The following is a 20,157-nucleotide window of genomic DNA, read 5'->3' on the forward strand; positions in this document are numbered from 1 at the left end:
TGCTAAAGCAGATGAACAAGCAATTTGTAGGAGGCCACTGGTAGCGCACACATTTTACACATATAAGGTCTTCCGGGGCCATTTACTAGTGTAAGTTTTTCAGTTTTTTTTTTTTTTAGTTTATATAACTTCCCTTTCTCCCCTAGTCCCCTACCTCATGTTAAAAGCTGCTTATCTTCGTGGTACAGATGTAGTATAACAGGGATGGGGACTGAATACATTTCAATATTATCTAGGCAGAGTTAATTTTCTTTAAAGCTTGGAAGTAGCATTAAGGATACAAAATAGAGGAAAGTGAAAGAGTGGACAAGGTAGAGGGAGGCAAGGTAGGGAGATTGGACTTTCACTTGCTGGTCCCAGCTTTCAAATAAGTTAGATTATATTGCTTCCTCCTTGGCCATCCACTGTATTGGCCAGAGCAAGTATAAAGAAATCCATTACCTGGATTTCTGTTCTTATAACATAAAATAGAAAGTTTAAACAAATGGCCACAAACATATTTCCTGTTTGTTTTTAATTGATGGGAGGCCTTTCCTTCTGTCTTGAGTCTTCCTATATGTGTTATTCTGTTAGAATTTGAATTTTTTGGGGGGTGCAGGGCAATGAGGGTTAAGTGACTTGCCCAGGGTCACACAGCTATTAAGTGTCAAGTGTCTGAGGCTGGATTTGACCTCAGGTCCTCTTGAATTCAGGGCCAGTGCTTTATCCACTGTACCACCTAGCTGCCCCCAGAATTTGAACTTCTTGAGAACTGAGATAGTCTTCTATTTCTATTTGAATCCATCATGCTTAGGGCAGTGTTTGGTACATAGTAAGTACTTAATATATACTATTCCTTACTTCCTTCACTCCCTCCCTTCTTCCCTTCCCTCCTTCCCTCCTCTTTCTCTTCTTCCTCCTCGTTTTCTTCTTCTCCTCCTCCTCCTTCTTCCAGCCCCCCCCCCATTTTTGTGTTGGCTTTAAGTAGAGAGAGAAAAGAAAGGCCTCTCTTGTTTATGAACTAAATTGTCTATCATTTCATAGCAAGTTATATATAGTATATAATATAGTATTGTATAGTTTGCAAAAGATGATCATATATCCTCTTGGGTTTGGTCCTCACAAAACCTTGTTAGATAAGGGAATATTATTCTGTCTATTTTGCAGAAGAGGAAATTGAGGCATAGATAGGTTAACTGACTTGTTAGAAATCATACAAATAGAAAGTGGATGAACTGAGACTTAATAATAATATATGCATAAATTTATTTGAACCACATAATAAGTCCTTGATGTAGATATTACAATCCCTAGTTTACACAATAAGAAACTGAGACATAGGTAAGGTGAATTGCACAAGTTCACACAACTAGCAAGAAGCAGGGTTAGGGTTTAGATCTTCTAGCCTCCAGGTCTATCACTCTCTCCAGTAAAGAGCCTTATTACCAAAAATTTTCTTCAAATGGAAGACAACATTTGCCTTTCAAAATGATGAATTAGTTTTTCCAAGGGGAGAAAACATAGAATAAGCATTTCCATGAACCTTGGCTATTTCCTCAAAAACTTTGTTATAGGCTTTAAAAAGCATGCGTTTTAAATGGGCACTTGTATGATATCCACAAATTTTTATCTTTTGCCTTTTCAGCATTCATTTACACCCCAAATAGCATTGTTTTGCTTTATAATGATTTGAAATGATTTTTTTTTCTGTGTAGGAACAGAGCATGACAACCTATTCTCAGCCTCTTTTGTCCTCCTGCTGCCCCTGAATTTTCTGCTAGTGTGTTCCTAATTTGAATTCATCACATACCTACCTGTGTTTTTCAAGGAGTCTGGGTCACAGGACACACAAAAATTAAATTATGAAATAGCTTTGTAAGGACCAAGCAGGAGGCTCCACAGATTTAATGCTAACTAAGGACTTCAGAGGGCACTGTCCTTCTTTGTATGCAAAGAATGAAATTCCTAAATCCAATACCAGAGATGAATGAGAGCAAAGCAAACTAGGATTAGAATCATGAAGTGAAATAAATGGTTTATCGAGGTCTGAAAGCAAAGCAATTATCAATCTCTGGGCAGCAGGAAATACTGGGTGAAGCTTCTCTGTAGCCCTGAATTATTTTCCAGCCAAGTAGTTTGGTGAAGCTCCCCACCCCCACCCCTCGAGGTCCGTTTTTTGGTCACGGTTCTGCTATTTGGTCTCTCTGGGACTCAGTTTCTTCATCTGGAAAATGAAGTGGTTGGCTGCCCTAGGAATTTAAGATCCTTGGCTATTGAATTTTAAATCGACACCTTATCTCCCCAGTGGAAACGCAAAGCTTTAGTTTTAATATCAAAGTTGAGACTAGTAAGGACTGAGGAAATGCGTTACTGAATATTTAATGTCTTAAACAGCTCTACTTTTAAAAATGTTCCCTTTCTCTTGGCATGCCAGAGAAGCAAAAACTGTTTGCACCGGTGCATCATTTTCCCAAACTACGGGCACCGAGCGACAAAACCCGGAAGGGCACAAGTAATCAGAAAGGGCAATTACAGCGCAGCAGGTTTTATCAGGGCAGATAGAAAGGAGTTGTTCCGGAGGAGCCGCTGGCTCCTCGGAGGAGGATGCTTTGAATCTCGCAGCCCTGGCGATTGGCTGAGAAGCACGTGGTTTGCGCCGCAGACCATACCCCAAACCCTAGGCTGCGGCTACTCGCAGACACTTTGGGGAGAGCGCTCCGATCGGCTGGTGCTGGGTCGGTCGGGCAGGGGGCCTAGCTGCTGGCGCGTTTTCTCGGGAGGTGGGAGGAGAGATGTTAGGGGAGAGGCACATACAGTAGACCCAGCCTTTGGCTTCATGTCCCCGCTGTTTTGCCAACCCGTGAACCCACATTCCTAGCAAGCATAAAATGCGGCTTCCCCGCGGTAGCCTCTCCTCTCTTCTCTTTGCTCCAACGTAGAGCTCTCAGGGCTAGGATGCCCTAATCCTAATGTTTTCAGTGCCCTTCCCCAGCATCCTTTCGATACCCCTTCTGAACACTCCACACGAACTATTTGCACAAAGGAGTACACACACTTCTCACTGACTCCTGCTTGCCCCTCACCTTCCTTTCTTTCATACCTTCCCTCCCAATGGGAAGACCCCCATGACCACACATCTTTTGGTCCGGGAAAGAGGGAGGACCGTGTGGGTTTCCCTCCTAGCCTGGCACGGGGAGGATCGGTTAGAGCAATTGCTTCAGCGTATCTCCTGCCAGTCCGTTCACTTGGCACTTGCCTTCGGTGCCATCTAGTACTCAGGCTGGGGGGAGAGCAGCGATAAGACTCTTCTAATCGGGTTAATTTAATTTATTAGTGGCCTTGGTGCATCTCTTTCTTGTAGGGCTCTCCGGCCAGTCCGGGGTGGGGGTGGGGGAGGAAGGCGCTCGGAGGTACACGGTGCCAGCTTTTGTTCTCCTCTTTGCCACTCCACTCCTAGCTCTTATCCTTTCTCTTTCCCCTCCTCCCTCCCCGCCAATTCCATATAACTCCATAACTCCTAAGACAACGTTCTTCCTTGTATCCTCTCCTCCTCCTCCCTCCATCCCCCCCCTCCCCACTGGGCTGCCCGTGCTAATTCGCTTCCTCCGCTCCTCCGCTCCTCCGCCCCCTCCCTAGCTGCCTCCCTCTCGGGAGTGTCACTCTCTCTTTGCATAAGGGGCCCGAGCCCCCCCTCCTGGACTCCGCAGCGCCTCATATACCTTCCAGCACGCGCTGGCCCGGCCCAGACTGCTAGAGCAGCCGGAGGAGGAGGCGGAGGCGGAGGAGGCGGCGGCCGCAGGAAAGGAGGAAGAGAGGCGGCAGCAGCCAGTAGCCAGCAGTCTGCAGCCAGCAGCCGGCAGCCGCGCGGCGCTGCTCTGCCCCTTTTCTCTCTTGCTCCCTCCCCCTAGCCTGAGCCCACAGACCGCCTCCTCGGGCGGCAGCTGCTCCCGTAGCGCCAGCCGCAGAGACCGTCCCTTCCTCCGGGAGACGCGGACCGAGCGAGCCTCTCTGCAGGCTCAGCTTCTCCGGGCCGGCTCAGGCAGAGCCGCCTGGGGACCGGCCGAGGGCTTGGAGAGTGGAGCGCAGGGGCCGAGCGCAGAAACTCAGGCAGCGAGCGAGCCGAAGCCAGCCCGTCCGCCGCCTCTGCCTGCCCCGGCTGGGCGGCCCCTCCGCCTCTGGTCCGGGTTCGTTCCAGGCTCCTGGAGCCTCCCCAGCTGCCTACGCCGAACTCCTGGCCTGAGCTGAGCCGGCAGCCCGCCCGGCGTGACTGCGTGTGCGAGTGCGGCTGGACGTCAACCCTGCCCGGCAGTCCAGAAGCAGCCCCGGCTGTAAGTTTCTTCCCTTGCCCCCCGACCTGTTGCGGGGCTTGGTGGGTTTTGCAGGGGGTGCCCAAGCTGGACAGAAGGGCTGAATGGAGTGTGTGTGTGTGGTGTGTATGTGTGTGTGTGTGTGTGTGTGTGTGTGTGTTCGCGCACACTCGCACACGTGTGTCTGGAGCTATGTAAAGGAACTGGAAGCTCCGAGTCGGGGGCAGAGCCGAGGTGCCCCATAGAGAACCAGCCGAGTGCATGCTCTCCCGTCACCTGGCCACCGAGAAGGCAGGAGCTCGGGCTCCGGTTTCCGAAAAGTAGCATCCCTAGAGGAGCCGCATCTCCTCTTAACTTGGAAATGCCGGCTAGGACTGTGCGGGAAAGGGGGAGGGGTGCGATGGGGAGAGAGCAGCGCCATCTCGGTGGTCTTGCTAATTTGATCCCTGCCCCCAAAGACTCTCTTGACTGTGGAGTTGATGTCAGCCAGCTCCCTCTCGAGCTTCCTGCCGCAGCGAGCATCCTTCCTCCTGGGGGAGGGATACACAGCCAATTGTGTTTCTGGGATTGCATTCTGCCTCCATCAGGAGAATGTTAAGGCTGCTGAGATAGATACTATTCTTTCCCTGGGAAATGTCCTTCTTGAGTGGAAGAGACTTACATTGGGTCTATGAAAAACTTCTAGTAGTTGTTTTTTCCAGTGCAGGTATTTGGCTTTCTCTCTTGCTTGTTGATTTCAAAGAAGGTATGCGGGCAGGAGATGAAACAGTGAATTTGTCAGCAAACAATTTGGAATTTACTTTTCTTGCCGCAACTAAAATAGCTCAATACTTGAGTGGGTCTGTGACCTCATCCCTGTGGGTACTTCCTCCAAGGTACGGATCACAACCTCATTAGTCAAATATACATTAGCAGGCATATTTCTGTGCTTGGCAAAGAGTATTGGGAGGGGGGGAAGTGGTCTCATGGTGTCGTTACAGCTTTCACAGATAGCGGGGTATTGTAATGAAAAGCTGTTACTCATACATATCAGGGTTCTCCGAGCATAATTAATGGGAAAATACCTGAGAAAATCTATTTAAATTTTTATTTAATTGATTGAGATCTCGATTCTGAACAAGATTCAAAATCCAACAAAGACCAGTAGACTCCTGTTACAATGCTGAGTATTACATGGCTGAGTTAAGTATATTTAAGTTACTATGACAGCCACGTTTTGAAAAGTTAATAGGAGGTAATAGAAGGGGTTCCCTAGCTTTCTTTGGAAATACAAGATTCAGTTTGTGTGCATTCTCTTGACTGCATATTTTGCATGTAAATGTTATTTTTCTGAGGATTAAAGAAAGGGCATGAAGGAATTTGGCAAATTTTACTGTTAAAGATAAGCTCATCTTCTGCTGATGTTTGTGTAATTGAAAGGAAGAAAATGGAAATTAGGGAATTGGCAGTTTTATTTGATCTTAAAAGTTTTCACTTTGGGCCAGATGACATTGGCAGAATTTAAACTCAGATTACTTAGAGAACAGTTAGATTTTTGTATATGTATGTGTTAACTATAGTTTGGACAGCATGATAAAGGAGCCAAGGGGACTGAACTAGCTTAGCTCCCTCTTTATGTGTAAATCTGGAAAATGCCACAGAATTTACAAAGAATGTGGGGAAATAGGGATGTGTTTTCTTAAGTGACTTAATATTGTGAAGTCTCTTTAAGAAGCATGTGAATGAAAGCTCTAAGAGCCCCAAGTAGAATTTACTTAGCTGCAGAGAGGTAGGGTGGTATCCTGGAAGCCAGGAAGACCTGGGTTCAAATCCTGACTCTGATACATCTTGACCAAGTGACTTTTAAATTCCCTATTCTGTAGGGAACTGCCTAAGACTATACATTTCAGAGCTGGTGCCCCATCTTCTGGAGTTTCCTATATTAATGTAATAGGAAGGTCTAGTCCCTCATGGCTAAACCTTGCTTTTCCAGGAAAAAATTTTTTTTTCTGATGTCTTGTGGTATTCTAGACTAGTCTGAATTTTGTCCAGCTTGGAACATGCTATTGTTTTAGTAAATGATATTTACTACAGTTTGTGCATCTGTCTGTAGCAGGTTCTTGTTCACCAGAGATATGCGCATTTTTCTTAGGCTGGTTTGTATATTAAGTTAGTTTAGGTAATAAGCTTTCTTAAAGCATGGTTTGTCATTTTAGCATTACAGGAAGTCTCAGTTTATAATTTGTGACCATTTACTGGTTAAAACCCTTTACCCTTGACTTAAAATCCTTCCCAAAAGTGTTTAAAATTTAGTCTTTCCATGAAAGTAATTCGTTTAAATCACCAGTAGAACAAAACAACGAAAATAGGCAGATTTGCTTCCCTTAGTGCTGGACACTGATAAAAAGACCTGTAAGGGAATAGGAAAAGAGATGCGTGGATTTAGGGAGCTTCTTTTAGCTATTTTCCAGATTTCATCCCATTGCAATTGTGGATGCCCATCAGCCCATCTCAGTGGTTTCCATAGTAGTCATTTATCAGCAGGTAGACCAAAGCTGTGGGCCTCTTGATTTCTATTAAGGGATGTTTATTCACAACAAGAGGTTACATTCCAAAATAAAGAAAAACAGGTTGCATAACCTTTTGTTATGTTGCTTATTATGTCAGAGGCATGTCAGGCACCTGTCTTGTTTCTGTTTATGACATGCTGCTAGTTTGGGGGGAAGTGAAGACTTAGTGTTCTGTTCCTGAAGGGTGCATGAAATATACTTTTCACCCCCTGAATAGGAATGAAATAGGTCTTGGGCCATTGTAAGAGCAGGAAAAAAGTTTTTGTACATTGCGTTCAGAACCTGATGTCCTGAGGTTTTGACAAAGATACTGTTTCCATGTTGTTTATCTCCCTGCTGTAAGAGTCCATAAACTTATAGTGCTTCTTCAAACATTTTTGAGGGTTTTTTTTTTATTATCTTGGGGGATTGTCAGAGAGCTATTGGTTAGAGATGGTTGCAATTTCCCTTCTGAAGGTAGGGGTTCTGTGAAATAGGACAATACTTGATTTCTGGTAAGATGCAGATTTCTGTTCTGAAATGGGAAAATAGAGAGTTAGCATTATATTCTGAATCTGTTTAAAACATACACCGCCATAGGAAATTCAATTCAATACCTAAATTCTACAGACGGCCTCATTTCTTTGAGTAATAAAATGTTTGAATTTTCTGTTCTCTCTACATGCATCCTATTTATGCAGGTGCCTAGATCCGCACATCTCCCCAGTGATGTTGGTGGTCATAGTGTGTGGGGGGAGGGTTTGCACTTATGTTTTCAACTGGATTATCTGAGAGTTGATATAGAGCAGGAAGATTACAGAATAACAAAGCATTATAAGCTGGGGGTGGGGTGGGGGAAACCCTTAGAGATAAATCATCTAGTTCCTTCTGTTTTTCAGCCCCCTGGATATTTTACAGACGTGAAACTTGAGGACCAGAAAGAAAAAGCAAATGATATTTGAAAGTATAAAGCAATATATAAATGTACAATTGTTATTTTTCAAGTGAAAAATATTGTTCTTATAACTAGCATTTGAAAAGTTCACAGAATAGCAGGCATTGTGGTTGATATATGGTGCTAAGAAAGTCAACAACAGGCTTGAATTAGGTTCCTGGTTTTACTGTTTAACTGCACGACCCTGGGTACCTGAGTGACCTTGGACAAATCACTAAAGTTCATCAGACCTCATTTTCCTCATGTGTAAGACGAGAGGGTTGAACTAAATCCCCAATGTCCTTACAATCCACCCTGATTTGGGCCAAGTTCTAATCTGCCTTTTTCAAAATGTTTTTACTGAACCATTGGCTTAATCATTATATATTGGGGTATTCTTGGAGTTCTGCTGGGTTAAAAGGTCCTTCACCTTCAGCTAATCTTATCTTTTGCACTTGGTGCAGGAAAATCTAGTCTTACTAAAGGAATCCTTGATGGACTTAATTAGTAGGTGTTTGTTTCATACAGAATTTTATGTTGCATAAGGTATTAGGTTAATACTTTGTCCTCGTATTATTAAAAGCAAGAGGACTGGCTTATTTAAGTCTATGTACAGTGAATCAGCTGGACTAGGACAGGGAGGTGTGAGAATGAGGTCTCTCCCTCCTATTTTCTTTTTGCTGACTTACGTTGGCAAAGTACTTTAATATCATGAAAGTTGAAGATCAGGTTTTCCAAGACGAACCTGCTCTTGAGCAATGATTTTAACAGCCTATAGCTCAAGCAACTCACTAGAGAAAAACTATTGAAATGAATGCCTTTCTTCACGGCTAATTGTCTCTGTCTCGATACCAAACTGACTGTATACTACTCAGAACATTGGTCAGCAGAGTAAACAGAATAAGGTTTCTATTTTCTTTGTCGGGAAAGATGTTGCCCTGTTTGAATACCACCTTAACTTTATTTATTTATTTATTTGTTTGTTTGTTAATCTTTTTTTTTTTTTTGGTAGGGCATTGAGGGTTAAGTGACTTGCCCAAGGTCACACAGCTAGTAAGTGTTAAGTGTCTGAGACCGGATTTGAACTCAGGTCCTCCTGAATCCAGGGCCGGTGCTTTATCCACTGTGCCACCTAGCTGCCCCACCTTAACTTTATTTTAATGTTTCTTTGTTTTTTAGGAGGGAAGAGAAAAATGTCAGTCAGCATGCATGAAAATCGCAAATCTCGGGCCAGCACTGGCTCAATTAATATATATTTGTTCCACAAATCTTCATATGCTGATAGCGTCCTCACGCATCTGAATCTTTTACGGCAGCAGCGACTTTTTACAGATGTCCTTCTACATGCAGGAAACCGGACTTTCCCTTGCCACAGAGCTGTCTTGGCTGCATGTAGCCGCTATTTTGAAGCCATGTTTAGTGGTGGTCTCAAAGAGAGCCAGTCTAGTGAAGTCAACTTCGACAATTCTATCCATCCAGAAGTCTTAGAACTGCTGCTTGATTATGCATATTCATCCCGAGTTATTATCAATGAAGAGAATGCAGAATCCCTCCTGGAAGCTGGAGACATGTTAGAATTCCAGGACATTCGAGACGCTTGTGCAGAGTTCCTTGAAAAGAACCTCCATCCCACCAACTGTCTTGGCATGTTGCTGCTGTCCGATGCACACCAGTGCACCAAACTTTATGAACTCTCTTGGAGGATGTGTCTCAGCAACTTCCAAACCATCAGTAAAAATGAAGATTTCCTTCAGCTGCCCCAGGACATGGTGGTACAGCTCCTGTCAAGTGAAGAACTAGAGACTGAAGATGAAAGGCTGGTGTACGAGTCTGCTATTAACTGGATTAGCTACGACCTGAGCAAGCGCCACTGCTACCTTCCTGAGCTGTTGCAGACCGTGAGGCTGGCCCTCTTGCCAGCCATATATCTCATGGAAAATGTTGCCATGGAAGAACTCATCACCAAACAGAGGAAAAGCAAAGAGATTGTGGAAGAGGCAATAAGATGCAAATTGAAAATCTTGCAGAACGATGGTGTGGTCACCAGCCTTTGTGCTCGGCCTCGCAAAACCGGCCATGCCCTTTTCCTTCTGGGAGGACAGACCTTCATGTGTGACAAGCTGTATCTTGTGGACCAAAAAGCAAAGGAAATCATTCCCAAGGCAGATATTCCCAGCCCTAGGAAAGAGTTCAGTGCCTGTGCAATCGGGTGCAAAGTGTATATCACTGGTGGGCGGGGTTCAGAGAATGGGGTCTCCAAAGATGTTTGGGTCTATGACACTCTTCATGAGGAGTGGTCAAAAGCTGCCCCCATGCTGGTGGCCAGGTTTGGTCATGGCTCTGCTGAACTCAAACACTGTCTCTATGTAGTAGGTGGACATACAGCAGCAACTGGTTGTCTGCCCGCTTCTCCGTCTGTGTCATTGAAGCAAGTCGAACAGTATGATCCCGTAACTAACAAATGGACCATGGTTGCCCCACTTCGAGAAGGCGTGAGCAATGCAGCGGTAGTGAGTGCCAAACTGAAGCTATTTGCTTTTGGCGGCACCAGTGTCAGCCACGATAAGCTACCCAAAGTTCAGTGTTACGATCAGTGTGAGAACAGGTGGACGGTACCAGCCACTTGCCCGCAGCCCTGGCGATACACTGCAGCAGCTGTGCTAGGCAACCAGATTTTTATTATGGGTGGAGATACCGAATTCTCTGCATGCTCAGCTTACAAATTCAACAGTGAGACATACCAGTGGACCAAGGTGGGAGATGTGACAGCCAAGAGGATGAGCTGCCATGCGGTAGCATCTGGAAACAAACTTTATGTAGTTGGTGGCTACTTCGGTATTCAAAGATGCAAAACCTTAGACTGCTATGATCCGACATTAGATGTATGGAACAGCATCACCACGGTCCCCTACTCTCTCATTCCAACAGCGTTTGTCAGTACTTGGAAACATCTTCCCTCTTAATTCTGATGTATTATTTGAAGATGATTATCAGGTAAGCAATCCTTTTGACCAAAAATACAAGCATACATAGGATTACCCTAGTTTTATAAAAGTTTAAAATGAAGAATGGAAGAGCCCTTTTTTATTGAAGTAACGAAAGTCTCCATATATGCCAAGGTGTTCTTCAGAAAGTTTTTTACAAGGTTCTTGCACCCCCAAATCATGACATAGATAAGATCTTAGGTGTAACTCTGGAAGGAATAAAGGAAAAAAACACGCATATATTAGGTGCCTAATGTGTGCAGATACCATGCTGAACACTTTACAAATATCTCATTTGATCCTCAAAAATAGCTTTCGGAGGTAGATGTTATTACTAGCCATATTTTCCAGTTGAGCCGACTGAGGCAAAAAGAGGTTAACACCAGGTCACATAGCTGGTAAATGTCTGAGGTTAGATTTAAACCAAGGTCTTCCTGACTCCAGGTTTAGTGCTTTATCTGCTACACTACATAGTTACCTGAAAGGAATCTTAGAATTTAGCTATTCAAACCTCTGCTCATTTATATAGGTGAGGAAACTGAGGTGCAGAGAACTCAAGTGGCTCGCTTACATACATAGATAGGCCATGTAGCTGAGGCAAAATTCATACTTGGGGTCTCAAGGACTCCAAACCCAGAATCCTTTCTGCTGCACCAAGCTGTTGACTATAGCAGAGCTAAGCTGTTTCTTCCAAACATTTGGGAAGAGCATTGGTGCAGTCTCATTAGCTTCTGGAAAGCATTTTGTTAAACCTCAAATCTGGTATCAACACTATCTTAGAACGAATACTCTAGCATTGTTCATGAGCAAGGGATGTCCCTCTTTCAAGGTCCCACCTGGATTCTATCAGTCTGTATAATGTACACTGATACACTTAGCATATTTTGGCCACCTAAAGTCACTACTGCTTTTCAGAGTTAATCAGTCGGGCTGACCCTATCATCCAGGCCAACAAAAGTCATGTGTTCCTCTGTCATATATCTGAGTACATAGTGTTTGTCTTGCAGACTTAAGAGCATAGAATGCTTCTTGGCTCAGGTAACTCACAGGCCTAGAGTTGAGGGCTCCCAACCCAGAAAATCCCACTTGGTAGCAGTTCTGCTGTTGTTGGGAAGCATGCTCACATTTGGCCTCAGGAATCATTAAAGCATGTGTAACAGCTGTAGCACAGAGCCCAGAACGTGTTAACTTGTTTTGGTGATTCATGGCCTTAGTACTAAGAAGAAGGGGGAGAAAAAGGGCTTCCTCCTCTAGAGGCTCAATGATAAAGACCTGCTCAGTTGTTAGAGGTTTTTGGCTGTTTTCCTAGCCTGTCTCACCCTAACAGCACGTGGAGGAGACTTCAAAGGAAAACTTAATGTGTGCAGTGGAGGGAACTAAGCAGAAAGGTCCTTCCTGGCTTGAGCTCCAGGCTCAGGTTTGGCGTTTGTTTGTTTGTTTGTTTCTGTTTTTGAGTCTCCAGCACACTGGAATTCGCCTTTCTAGAGGAGGTCTCTAGTTCACTGTCATCTCTCGAATCAGGTCCATGATAGTTTGCAAAGCAGCCATTTTTCTGCACCCCTAAATCAAACCACCTCCAGGGTAGGAGGGAGCAACCAGGAACTTCTTTTTTCTTCTGAGAAGCAAGGGGAACAGAGTTTCAAACCAAACTGGTTTTTGCAGCTTTGATGACATCTCAGTAATCCTGAATAAACAAATACTCTGAAAGTGGTCATTTCATTGGGGATGTGAATGCATGATTCAACTACAAAGCAGCTTATAAAGGAAAGCCCAGGCAAAAGCATCAATTAGCAAAGTACCAAATTTGGTGTTAGTGCAGAGGGTGCTATCTGCATGGGGATCAATAGAGCCCACCAGGCTCCTTTCACTATTATATATAGCTCATGGTCTCTTCTAGTGATTCCGAATCTTAGATTAATGGATTGTATGGGGCTGAAAGGAGCCTGGAAATAGCTAAATAGCCAACATTTATGTAGTGCCTACTGTGTACCAAGTGCTTTTACAAACATCTCATTTGATCTTCACAACAACTCTGTGAAGTGGGTACTATTATTTATCCCTATTTTTCAGATGAGGGAACTGAGGCAGACAGCCTTGAAGTGATATGCCTAGTGGGGTAATGCTCTTATTGGTAGGCAGTAGACTAAAATGAGCTACCAATTGCCACCATGACAGCATCATAGATAGACTTTATTACCTTGGAGAAGATAATAAAAGACCAGAGGCCTGGGTTCTAGGGCCAGATCTTCTACCAGCTAGCTATCATTTTACTTCCCTGGGTAGAATGGAATGAGTCAGAGCACCTGGATGACTTTGGATGAGTCCCTTAGCCTCTCTGGGCCTCAGTTTCCTCATTTGTTCCATGAGAGGGGGATGGATTCGATGACCTTCAGGGCCCCTTCTAGCTATAGATAAATGATACCATAATTCTCAATTTGTTGGTCTCTCCTGAACTTTTCAGCTCTAACATTGATTCTGTGACTTTTGAAATTGTGCAGCTCCCCTGAAATTGACCATCAGTAGGTCTGAGACTCTTCTTCTTAAGGAGTATGTGGTACTTCACTGACCCCAGATTTACCTTGACTAAACCATTAGCCAATATTTGAGTTGCCCTGACAGATAGATGATGGGTGTTTGAAACTAATTGTGCATTTCCTGATGCTTTAAAAAGTAGGGCAAATAAGATATTAGGTGAGGTGTGAGGCAGCTTCCTCTCAAACTGTTGGTGCTACCAACAAGAGACCTAAGCATACATCTGGAGTCTGAGGTTTGACAAGGCACTTGGTACTTAAGTCAGGCTCCCTGTAACTAGAGGCCATGGTAGGTATGATCAAAGTGAGCCTTTGTAAAATTCTGCCAGGAAAAATGTTGACTGAGCCTTCTAAAAGTTTATAGCACATGAGATAGTGTTCGAACATCCATGTTCAATGAAGTGTTATTTAAAAGTATCTCTGTGTGGTCTACCTCAGCCTGAAATATTTTCCCTTAATTGCAGAAACCTCCCAGAGACCATTACTTGAGCTTCCCAAATGTGTAAGATAGCTGAATTAATATAGTGTTAACAAGAAGTTTTCCTAGGTCTACGAGCTCATCCACCAAGGGGATTTCTGCTGTCTCCTGCTGCTCTGTCAGTGGGTGGGAGGGACAAGAAGGAAATTACTTCTGATTAGCCTCTGTTTTCATGATGCTGTGTGGCCCCAATCTGACAGCAGCTCTCAGAAAGATTTTGGTTGGCCTTGGTTCTCTTCTCCAACTTGGGATTTTTAGTGTTGGTTTTTTCCCTCCTGATTGAGTATACAACTTTTTGAAACTTCATACTAGTATAAGAAACATTCTTTTGGCTTAAGTATTGACATATACATTACAAGGAGGCAAGGGGGATGACACACTATTCTGAAGAATGTCTTGAGTGTCACCCATTATGAAACAGCCAAAAAAACCCCCAAAACTGCCCCCAAACTCACCAAACCCTGAGGAAACAAGGTAGACTTTGAAACCCATAAAACCAAGAATTTAGAAGAAGTGTAGGACAGTCCCGAGTTTGCTCTGTCCTTTTTTTCTTCTTTCTTTCTTTAAAACATTTGGAGTACAGTTTTCCAGAGGAGCCTCCTTCTTTCCAGCCAACATACATGCACAGGAAAAAAAAGGACAAATTATTTAAGAGTCAGAAACCACTATACAAATTAATGACCAAGTTGCAAGACTGGCAACTGAAAGTCAAAAACTGTCCTTATGTATGGAGGAATCGAAGTTGCCTAGGAAGTAGAACCGGCTCATGATCCCCATGCCTCTAAAGGGCTGGCGACTTCTGGAAAAAGGAAAAGGCTCCATGGGCATTCTTTGACTTTACATGGGCTCCTCGATGCTTCTACATATGGATATGTAGATCATAATGTTGGCATCCCAGAGCTGTCTTATGAATGCTGAATAATTGACTTGGAGAACAAGCTCCATCCAGCCTTGGTTGTGGGGGCAGTGTACATTTTCATGTGAAGAGAAATGAGACTGAATTCTGCCGTAATGAATAGCAGAGATGCTTATAGTAAGGGGATTAATATGTCTGCTTTTCTATATGGTGAATAAATTTCATTTGGAATTCTTTATGGTGAGTGCCCCTGGGGTCCTAGTATGGGAAATCCCCCCTCTTCTGACCCCCCCGCCCCCCTGCCAGGCTACATTGGATCCTGACTCTGATGGTGGATTGATTGTTCATTACAGTTTTATGTTAGAGGAAGACAAAACCTGAAAGACGAATATGAGTTGAATCATAACTAAAGAGGCAAAATCCAGATTTGAGGATTGTGTACCATTTTTACGAAATGAGTAAAGAGTAGACCAGGAAAAAGGACATTGTTCCCAGTCACATGCTAGACATTGAAATGTTATTTGACAGCGCAGTGTATTGTTCCAATTGTAATACATTTATTCTGTCTACTTATAATTTGATCGTTGTAGAAGAGCACAGGGTTAGTTTCGGCCAACTCAAAATAGGGCTCCCTTTAATTTTGAGATTCCTAATGCAGACATCCTGTTGTATGGTTTTAACCATGTCTTTTTATGTCTCTCTCCCTCCCCCTCTTTTTCCCCCCTGTTGTAGCTCATTCCATGGCTTGGTGAAACAACTGTGGGACCTTGACTTTGGAGAAGCTGAATTTAATGAAGAAGAAAAAAAAAGTTGTTCTGGACTCAAATAAATTACACTGCACCTTGTAAATGATCTATCCTGGTCATGAAGGAAAGGGGAGGGGGGGTGGGGGAGGGGAAGTAAAGCTTCTCCGTGCAAGTAGCACATGGTTTAAATATGAATGAATGAACCTGTGATCTAGTCATGTCTCGTAATTGTGGATTAATGTCAGCGTTAATCAGCCCTTCAGAGGGAGAAGAAAGCCTGGCCTTTTCCCTAGCTGTGCCATGTTCAGCTCCTGATTTCCATGGACTCCACCATTTATGTGTCAAATTTGAAATGGTTGTCACCTCTCTCGGAGGAGCCAGTCTGAAGACTCAGCACCAGCTGTGGTAGAGACCGGCTGGATTCCAAACTGTGGCCCAGCATTCAAAGATGCTAGCTGTGTGACTCTGCGTGGAGAACTCCACCAGGAGGACTCTCTGTGTTGATGAGAATAGGTAGAGCTTGGAGCATCAGTTGCGTAGAATATTGTGTTGTGCTGCCCTGTGTCTGCAGGGAATGTTTCTGTAGGGGAGGGGGTGGGGTGGGGTGGGGGGGGAAGGGGTGGGGGAGGATGTTGGGGGAAGTGAGGGAATTCACAAAGTAGGGTTTTTTGAATAGCGGGAAAGTTGAGAAATCTTCCCCCAGTGGTTTGTGAACTTTCTTTTTCTATTTATAAGTGACTTTAAAAAGCTTTCCGTCACTGTTGTTATTTGTTGTAGATTTAGCTATTTATTGTTCAGTGCCTGCATGCTGAAACAATGCCTGTGGTTGTCTTCACGTGTAAGGACTTGTATGGATGGCTGTATGTTTTGCACATTTGTGGTTTTGGCTGTGCTTTGCTGCACAGATTGGAAAACTTTTGAGTAACAATTCGGGATTTGTCTGAAGGGTGGGATGGGCAGGGGATAGTGTTTTGTTTGTTTGTTCGTTCATTTTTTCACTCAGCAAAAGTAGATGGATTGCCAGACACAACCTGAAATTGTACCTTAAAAAGAAGCCCTGGCAGTCACTTTCTTAGACTGTCATTCAGTGATATTCTGTCTTTGCATGTATGTGTTTGTCTTGTTTTTAAAGAGGTATGACCCCCATATTTCATTATTTTATTAACCTGATTAGGTCTCTACCACTGTAGTCTGGAAAAAGTCCAATGCTTTTTACAGCTTTCTCTTTTCATAGCCTTCCGATTCCCTAGAAAATAATATGGAATAGTTCCTGCGTTACAAGAGCATAGACAGGTAAAGGCATTGTCCAAAGTGTATTTATTTATTTATTTGTTTGTTACCCTGTTGGAATGTTTTTGCCATAGTTACATTAAACCAGTAGGACCAAAGTCTTGAAGACTTAAAAGACTTACAGTAATTCATTTACCAGCCAAACTTGGAAGTGACTTGCTTACCCCCCTGCTGAAAGTGGAGTTTCCCTTTACATCCAGAGTTCCCAGAGTCATCTTTAACTTTGAGCATTATGGAATTCTCACACACAGACCCTGAAAAAAATTCCTTTGGTGTATAGAAGTGTCCTATTTAACCCACAGACGCTAAAGAATTTTGAAATGGTTTTGGTTCTGTTTTTAAGTCAGTTTCTAAACACATTCCTGGATAGTTTGGAATGCTTGCTTACTGAAACATGCCCTGTGGTGGTTTTTGGCACTGTTAAGCCATACTAACCCCATGATTGTCCAGAGGTCTCTGAAGAGACCAAAAACTTGAATTAGCCACTGCCCTTGTTCTTTCTCACATTGCAATGATTTTGGAAAGTGGGTTTTTAATTGCAGCATCTGCATTGTGAGTTTTAGTGAGTTTGTTTGCATTGTCCAGTGGTGCTCAGATGCTTACTGGTTTTTTCCCCCTCCTGAAAACCTCATAGCGGTTGGATAATAAACAGTACTCGACATTTATGTTTAAAATACATTCTATTTGGACCAAAATATTGATCTGTTGGGGAAAAAAATGAGTAATTTCCAGCATTCATTCACCCTTTCTTAGCTGTCTCCTTAGCAATGCAAATGTCCCTTTCTTTACCTCTCTCCCCAGCTCAGCCTCATGACTTGCTGAACATTCACCATTTTTACATTGCTGCATTGATAGCCGTGTAGCTTATGATGCAAAGCTGGCTGATATGTCTTGTGTCACTGCACAGCTTCAGAAAGCAGGATGAATTTGCTGCAGCTGTTTCAAAGTTGTGGTCTGTCCTTGGATCCTCTATTAATTACTCTGTGGAGGCTGAAGGAAGCCACGGTGAGGGTGGGCCTCTGGCCCTGCGGGGGGAACCGTTCTCAGCTCCCGCTTTTTGAATTAATGTGGGAATTCTGGCTAGCTACTTGACCATTCCAGCCCTGTGAAACATCCCACACTTTGAAGCAAATGCAATTCACAGCACAGTGCACACAAAAACCTTGGCATAAGACGGAGAAGGTTCTTTTTATTATTTTGTGGACTCGTTGCTGTAGAAACAGATAACAAAGGGCAGCCTTCCACTTCTGGTCTAATTGTGCAGGCTCTTTTCTCTGGATCTGACACCTGTCTGAATAAGAGTGATTAGAGTTGAATAATATCCCTCCCTTGACTATTGAATATGTGGTTCTTGTACAAAAACCTGGGTAAGTTGAAGTAAAACGTCCATGTTACGTCTGCCTGTTTGCCACTTCATTCTGAGGTTTTGTAAAACTGCGTTTTTTTTTTTCACAATGTGAAACTGAAGGTCAATAAATTATTAGAGTTTTTCTCTTCAGTGATTTTGTTTTCATTTTTATGCAGGGGATCTGCAAACATTAATAACACACCCTTTTAGCATCAGTTAGTAGACCAGGAAAAACAGCTTGACCAATTTGTCTTCACTGTAAACTTGTTAGTTCCTTGGGATGGGTTCTGTTATATCAATTAAAGAATTTGGCCACTTGGGAATATTTCAGAATAACACATTCAGAGCAGAATCATGGCATTTGTGTGTCTCGGGCAGGATTTGATTACTGTAGCCTTTCCTTGGCCTGTCGGCTTCACTTGGGGCTTCGGACTCTACTGTAACGTGGCTTATCATGAAACAAATTGCTCTCTGCCGTGGATCTGGAGCTATCTGGTATTAAAATATGTACATATGTCACAAAAAGGTGCTCCTTATTGCTATTCCCCAGCTGCTGTTTACCTTGGTTGACTTCTACAACACTGGACCTTTTCCCCTTCATAATTCCTCATGCGTGCATCTACCAAAGTTGATCTAGTCAGACATCAACTCAGACATATTTTAAATTAGAAAAAAGAAGCACCTTTGTATTCTCCAAGTTGTCCTTATTGTGGTAGGAAGCAGTTAATAGCGAGCCAAATTCCCACTTCTCTGCATCTCACCAATCTCTACATGTTGAAATTCCTTTAAAGTCAGTGAGTATGCTGCAAATGTATTATTTGCCTGGAGCAGTACAGAAAGGTAGAAATCTGACCCCTCCAAGTTAACATTAACCTAGCTTCCTCTATGTAAGATTTATAAAGGACTTTGCAGATTCAACAAAGTCCACCTCTCACCCCCTGGAGGTTGCTGCTTCTTTCCACAGGATGCCACCACCATCATTGATGAAGGACTCCTGATTGTTTTAATGTTTAGTTCAATGCTGGACACGAATTTTTGGATAGAAAGTAAATTCTCCCTAATTGGAGCTACTGGAGAACTCGAAGTAGGCAGAAGGTAATTGCTGTCTTTGGAATTGACCAAGATGCCCAAAACAGATGCCTCATTCCTTGTGAAAGTATATTTCATGCCATGCTGGGCTGGGTTGGTTCATAGCCCAATTCTCAGCAGTCCTATTGAACCAATGGCAGTGCTTGCTTGCAATCTCTAAGCCCTCCCTGAGAGTTAATGATTGGCACATGCAAGCCAGTGAAGGTTTCTGAAGACAGACTGCCACATGTGACTGGTGAATGTGAAAGTTACATGGCAAGAGTCCACCTGGGGCTTGGCTTTCTTCTAAAAGAAGTCTTGATGGGAAAGGGGCAGAAAATAAGCTTTGCTTAGTGCCTAATATGTGTTATGCACTGTGCAAAGTATTTAAAAATATTCTCATTTGGTGCTCACAACTCTGCAAAGGTAGGTATTATTATCCTCATTTTACAGTTGCAAAAACTGAGGCAAACAGGCTAAGTGACTTGCCCAGGATCCTGCAAGTAGGTTCTGAAGTTGAATTTAAATTCAGAGCTTCCTGACTCCAGACCCAGTCCTCTATTCACTGAGTCACTTAGCTGCCGTTCTCTTCTTTTTAAAATTTTAAAATTTTTTTGGTGAGGCAATTGGAGTTAAGTGACTTGCCCAGGGTCACGCATCTAGTAAGTTGCTAAGTGTCTGAGACCGAATTTGAACTCAGGTCCTCCTGACTTCAGGGCCGGTGCTCTATCCACTGCACCACCTAGCTGCCCCCTGCCATTCTCTCTTTGTTTTGTTTTTTTGTTTTTGCAGGCAATGGGGGTTGAGTGACTTGCCCAGGGTCACACAGCTAGTAAATGTCAAGTGTCTGAGGCCGGATTTGAACTCAGGTACTCCTGAATCCAGGGCTGGTGCTTTAACCACTGCGCCATCTAGCTACCCCTGCCATTCTCTTCTGATGTGAATTGCCAGGTTGGATGGAGGGCAGCTGTTGGGGGTAACATTTATGAATATTACCATTTTCTAGAACACTTTTCCCCCCTCCTTGTTAATGATACATCATCATCACAAAATTTATGGTTGAAGGATAGGTAGAATAGAAAAAAGGACATACTATCATCTTCAATTA

The 20,157-nt window shown here is 43.5% G+C and overlaps 1 protein-coding gene across 3 annotated transcripts; it reads left to right on the forward strand.

Annotated features, from left to right (window-relative positions):
- The first annotated feature begins 4,170 nt into the window (after positions 1–4,170).
- Positions 4,171–15,396, forward strand: ENC1 (ectodermal-neural cortex 1). 3 transcript variants are annotated; one of them, XM_043964603.1, is made up of 3 exons: positions 4,171–4,307; positions 8,928–10,742; positions 15,330–15,396. In XM_043964603.1, exon 2 carries the CDS (start codon positions 8,942–8,944, stop codon positions 10,709–10,711), a length of 1,770 nt encoding a protein of 589 aa, XP_043820538.1. In that variant the 5' UTR covers positions 4,171–4,307; positions 8,928–8,941; the 3' UTR covers positions 10,712–10,742; positions 15,330–15,396. The 3 variants fall into 3 exon arrangements, with proteins under 3 accessions (XP_043820538.1, XP_043820528.1, XP_043820548.1); XM_043964593.1 differs by lacking the exon at positions 4,171–4,307 and adding an exon at positions 4,739–4,992; XM_043964613.1 differs by lacking the exon at positions 4,171–4,307 and adding an exon at positions 5,018–5,161.
- The last annotated feature ends 4,761 nt before the right edge of the window (positions 15,397–20,157 follow it).

Source organism: Dromiciops gliroides, chromosome 1 (genome assembly GCF_019393635.1).
Source record: "Dromiciops gliroides isolate mDroGli1 chromosome 1, mDroGli1.pri, whole genome shotgun sequence".
Classification (NCBI taxonomy): domain Eukaryota; kingdom Metazoa; phylum Chordata; class Mammalia; order Microbiotheria; family Microbiotheriidae; genus Dromiciops; species Dromiciops gliroides.